At 38.3% G+C, this 5,903-nt stretch overlaps 1 protein-coding gene across 1 annotated transcript; it reads left to right on the top strand.

The window, feature by feature from the left end:
- The first annotated feature begins 496 nt into the window (after positions 1 to 496).
- Positions 497 to 5,224, top strand: CTLA4 (cytotoxic T-lymphocyte associated protein 4). Its single transcript, XM_032234656.1, has 4 exons — positions 497 to 709; positions 1,598 to 1,948; positions 3,909 to 4,015; positions 5,168 to 5,224. Exons 1-4 carry the CDS (start codon positions 652 to 654, stop codon positions 5,222 to 5,224), a joined length of 573 nt encoding a protein of 190 aa, XP_032090547.1. The 5' UTR covers positions 497 to 651.
- Positions 5,225 to 5,903: the final 679 nt, after the last annotated feature.

Raw genomic sequence — 5,903 nt, 5'->3', positions numbered from 1 at the left:
GCAACTCTATAGTATTGAATGACCAACATTCTGACATCATTTAGAATGTAAATACCTAACAATGTAGTCTTGGGCTTGTAGTATAGGGCTTATTGGAGCAAGCTTCACATTACCAGAATCCATCACTCAGGAAAGGATGGTGATAAGTACTGAAGCTATAAATGAATTGAAGCAATGTGTATCATGGACATTTTTGATTGTAATAACTGATACATAAAATGCATTGTGTTATCGTAAATGAAAACTACATAGGGGGTTGAAGGAAGTGAATTAACACTAGAATTATTGGATAATCACACATTTTCAATGCCTTCGGGTCATGACGTGTTTCAAATTAACTGATTTTGCTCTTTGATGCATTCTCGCTTTGCTCATTGCTGTTTGAAGTTAGTTGTGCACGCCTTGAGCCAACCCACAACTTCCTTCAAAATAACTTTGATTACCTTTTCAGGTATTTTTCTTTCTTTTCTTGTATGTGCATCTACTGTACTTCCTATTTCTTCATACGTTAACAGTGTGAATTCTCCAATTTTTTTTCTTAAACCAAAACCTTGCACTCTGAGAAAGTATCTTCCTAACAACTTGGCATTCTAGATGAAAACTTGAATTCTTCCAGCTCGAATTGACTTGGACTGAACATCTGATTGCGAGATGATTTCACTTCTGCTCGCCCTTGTGTTTTGCAACATAGCTTCTGGCTTCACAAAAGGTGGGTAGATCCAAATGGTCAAATCTTGGCAAATTTTTTCCAGGGTTGGAGAATGGTCAAGAAGAGATACGTATGAATAATTCATCGCAACTGGGCTGTTGTTGTTGTGGTGGAGATTGCTATTTGTACCTGTTATATGTAATTCCTTGCAAAGAATAAGACAGCACATTATTGCCCAAAAGGTCTCACAATCTGTATATGGTTATTTTTTTTTCATATTATTTTTACTCTGTTGTTCAATCAAGAACAATAGCTTAGGAAATAAAATGTCACGTGCCAGCAGGTTTATAATATGAAAAACATGGCAAAAATGGAAAATGGATTAGGGAGGAAAAGAAACTTCTTCAATTACTAAATTTTTAGTTACCAATTTCAACCCATTCATTAGGCGCTTATTCTCTATATAATAGAGCAGCAAGCTGGTAAGGAAAGGTGATCAGTTGGGGCCCAGACATGATGGGTAGATGGGTTGGCAAACTATAATATCTAAGGGAGAAAATATTAAGAAGGGAGAAAAGACAGTGACATTCATTCATTTATTATTATTTGTGCTAACTTGTTTATACCTTTCTGTAGATACTCCAATGCACATTACAATTAAGCTACAGATATAATTTCTGCATAGTCTTGGGATATTAGTTTTTTTTTTTACTGTTTTTATAATGACATCTAACTAAGCCACTTATAGAAAAGTAATAATAAATAAGGTATCCTAAACTAAAACAAATTGGTTTTAAAGACTTACTAGATCCATGTTGAAAGTATATCTAAACACATGGATTAAAACACAGAAATGACTGAAAATCACCCCTTTTTTGTGGCTAGGATTCTTTTTTCCTACAAGATGATTTGTATTTGCAAAACTCTGTGTCTTTTTTTTTTTATTAGTCATGGAAGTGACCCAGCCAGCATTCATGATGGTAAAGATATCAGAGGCCGCCCACTTTGAGTGTGAAATCAAGAACTTGGGTAATGCAGAAGATCTGAAAGTCACTTTATTTAAAGAAGACAATGGGTCCATTGAGATCTGTGCCTCTGCCTTTACTCGTGCTGGGATCATATTAGGCCACCAGAAGGAAAACCACAGATGCCAAGTTTATCCTGGTCACGACTGGGTAAATGTAACAGTTTTGGGTCTACAGTCAAGTGATGCTGGTTTATACATTTGCCAGATTGAACGGATATCCCCTCCACCCTACTATCCAGTCAAAGGAAAGGGGACCCAGCTCTTTGTCATTGGTGAGTAGGAAAACCTAAATGTGCTTTTAAAAAATATTGAGAAAAGGAATTCATGAAGGTAGCTGATTGCTTGAAATTGACTAGTAGTTTGTGATCGCAACAACATGCCTTGTATAAAGTTTCCTTACGTGTGCTTATCAAAAGCCATATAGCAGTATCTCTTAACCTAGGCAACCTGAAGATATATGGACTCTAACTCCCAGAATTCCCCAGTCAGCATGTTCCATCATATAATAATTGCGTTGAGTTAGGATTATTGCTTTAATTTTTTTTTTAGCAATAGCAATAGCAGTTAGACTTATATACTGCTTCATAGGGCTTTCAGCCCTCTCTAAGCGGTTTACAGAGTCAGCCTATTGCCCCCAACAACAATCTGGGTCCTCATTTTACCCACCTCGGAAGGATGGAAGGCTGAGTCAACCCTGAGCCGGTGAGATTTGAACAGCCGAACTGCAGAACTGCAGTCAGCTGAAGTAGCCCTCAGTGCAGCATTTAACCACTGCACCATCTCGGCTCTTTTTAACATATTGAGCTTTGAGTTCATTAATAGAACTATTTCCAGTCAACCATACTAGCCAAATCCTCTGATTCAGCCAATTATGAGTATTTGTAAATTATGCTGGACTACTTTTAGGAGCTTCATGCCAGGTCACAATACAAGAAAAAGAAGGGGCTCACTTATTCTTTCTCCCAAAAACTGGGCAGCTTTTGCCAAACCAAATTTCCCTTGCCTGAGAAGTCTTTCAGGTTGTCTGGATAGTTCCTTACCTGTACAGAAGCATCAAAATACCATAAAGCTATTTTAATGCTTTATTTGTTGTTGTTAGTCACAAAGTTGTGTCTGACCTATTGCAACCCTATGGACAATGTTCCTCCAGGCCTTCCTGTCCTTTACCATCTCCCGGAATCCATTTAAGGTCACACCAACTGCTTCAGTGACTCCATCCAGTCACCTCTGTCGTCCTCTTCTTCTTTTGCACTCAATCTTTCCCAGCATTAGGCTCTTCTCCAGTGAGTCCTTCCTTCTCTTAGGTGGCAAAAGCATTTGAGTTTCATCTTCAGGATCTGGCCTTCTAAAGAGCAGTCAGGGTTGACCTCCTCTAGGACTGGCCGGTTGGATCGCCTTGCAGTCCAAGGGACGCGCAGGAGTCTTCTCCAGCACCATAATTCAAACACCTCAATTCTTTGGTGCTCAGCCTTCCTTATGGTCCAACTTTCACAGCCATCCATTGCAATTGGGAAAACCGTAGTCTTGACTATATGCACTTTTGTTGGCAGGGTGATGTCTCTGCTTTTTAGTATGCTGTCTAGATTTGTTAGTTAGTTAGTTTAGTTAGTTTAGTTAGTTAGTTTATTTGTCTTGTATGCCGCCTACTCCCGAAGGACTCCGGGTGGCTCACAATAGACAAGGGAAGGGGGGATAAATAGACAAAGACAACATTTGCCATAGCTTTCCTCCCCAGGAGCAAGTGTATTTTAATTTCTTGGCTGTAGTCCCCATCTGCGATGATCTTGGAGCCCAGGAAAATAAAATCTGTCACTACCTCCATTTCTTCCCCATCTATTTTCAGGAATTGAGAGAGCCAGATACCATGATCTTAGTTTTCTTAATGTTAAGTTTTAAGCCAACTTTATGGAATGTCGCAAATCTCACTGTTGTTGCTGCATCACTTTATTTATCTACATGGAGATGTACAAAGAATAATTTTGACACATTCCCACTCCATGAAGCTTGCAGCCTAGCAATGCATACGTAGGATGACATTTTTGTTTAAAACTAAAGTCTCCATGATCTTTTGAAGGTTTCAAGAAAAACCTAGACAAAGACATTGTAAAAAAAAAAATTCTCGCTGTGTTAAAATATAATTTGCTTTGTTCTGGTTTAATGCAATATTGCTAAGTTTTTAACATTTGTTGTAGAATCTTTGAAATGATTTTTTTTAAAAAAAAAAACTTTCAGATATAGATTCATGTCCAGATAAACACCTCTATCTTTGGATCTTAATATCAGTAGCTTCTGGGTTGCTTGGATACAGCATTTTAATCACAGTCTTCATTATGACAGACGTAAGTATCATAACACAACACTCCACATGGGGAGCAAATCAACAAGAATCATTACTACAATGAACATACGCTTTTAGAGTTAAGAGAACCTTTTACACACTTTGCATGTTTTAAGCTATGTAAAACAAAGTCCTCCTCTGGATTCTGGGTTAGACATTCTTATGATTGATAAGGAAATACCATAGGTCCTTCTGGCTATAAATTCTGGGACTGCCATGGTCAGTTTAGGATTTCGGTGCTGTGCCAAGTGCACAAAGGGACTTAAACTTCTCTGAAGCTATGAAAACCTCCATCAGTTGCCTCCTGGCTTCAGAGGTAATGATGCCGTGAGTTTTGAACCAATATAATGAGGCTTCTGTGGCAAAACTCCACCATCTGTTAAGGGAAAGGGAAGTGTGCAAAACTGTATGCCCTTGATGGGAACAGAGAAACCGAGACCCATCAAAACTGCGCTCGACTAAACCGCGCCCAATTAAACTGCGTCGCTGACGTCATCAACAGGGTGACAACAGCCAGCGTGGAGAAAGAAGGGCGCTTTAAATAGCGCTTTGAAAGCAAGCCGATTCAACTTAAGGTAAGGGTTAGGTTTAGGGTTAGGTTTAGGGTTAGGTTTAGGGTTAGGTTAAGGGCTAGGATTAGGTTTAGGGTTAGGTTTAGGATTAGGTTTAGGGGGGTTAGGTTTAGGTTTAGGGGTTAATTTTAGGTTTAGGGTTTACAGCGTGCTTCTGTCTCTGTGCTGTTGTCGCCCTGTTGATGATGTCAGCGACGCGGTTTAGTCGGACGCGGTTTAGTCGGACGCGGTTTTGTGGTGGAACCCAGAGAAACATGTCAGAAATATATTTGGTGAATTGCACTGGTTCCTGAATATAGCTTAGGAAACTGAACTAGTTTAGTTTGCTTCCAACAGCAGGCATCTAGATGATAATATTTGTGAATTCACTTCCATATCAAATCTAGTCCATAAACTAACCATCTTGTTTCAAACTACAATCCTGATTCTGCCATAATTGGCATTTTATAATGACTAATTGTAAAGTTACAACTATCATGACTGACATTGGCAGATTATAGGTATCAATTTATAAAAATCTAGAATAGCATTAAAAACCTTTCTTACATGCGGTTTCACATAACATTTCTTTTATTTTACAGGTCAGAAAAAAACGTTATTTTTCTCCAGGGGCTTATGAGAAAATGATACCGATGTAATCAGAAAGAAAAGAACTTTAATGGAAAAAAGGGGAAAAATGACTTCTATGAAGTGTCAGTGAAGAGAATGGATTTCCTAATAACTAGGAATGTAATTATAATTTCCAAATTGGAGAACATGGGGCATGGCAATGCATTAACATGTAAATGCTGAAATTAAATAACAAATCTATTGAATCATTGAATTCATTTGAATGCACTTATACCTTTCCACAGATCAAGGTCCATTTTCCTTGTGAAAAATTACCACAAATTCCTGTAGGGCCTTGGGTTATATTCAGTCCAATTAGTGGATAAAATATTTTGTGGCGTGCTGCATTCCAGATTAGCTGGATTGGTTTCTGAGCCTAGTTTTTCCATTGGCCAAATGTACTTGATTTTGGTCTTATCTTTTTCATAACGTTTGGATTTCTTGTAGAAACAAATCAAGGCAGATTGCAGAGGAAACAGATCAGTCCCTTAATATAACCAACTAAATAAAATTATAGCAACAAAACCAGATCAGAGCAAGTTCAGGAAGCTTCTATTCCAAAGTTGCTTCCTGATGATAACATTTAGATCTGACTATGAGATAAATTCAAGAATAGCAATAGAAGTTAGACTTATATACCGCTTCATAGGGCTTTCAGCCCTCTCTAAGCGGTTTACAGAGTCAGCATATCACCCCCCCACAGTCTGG

This window comes from Thamnophis elegans, chromosome 1 (genome assembly GCF_009769535.1).
Source record: "Thamnophis elegans isolate rThaEle1 chromosome 1, rThaEle1.pri, whole genome shotgun sequence".
Classification (NCBI taxonomy): Eukaryota; Metazoa; Chordata; class Lepidosauria; order Squamata; family Colubridae; genus Thamnophis; species Thamnophis elegans.
This window is presented reverse-complemented; position numbering and strand designations above follow the sequence as displayed.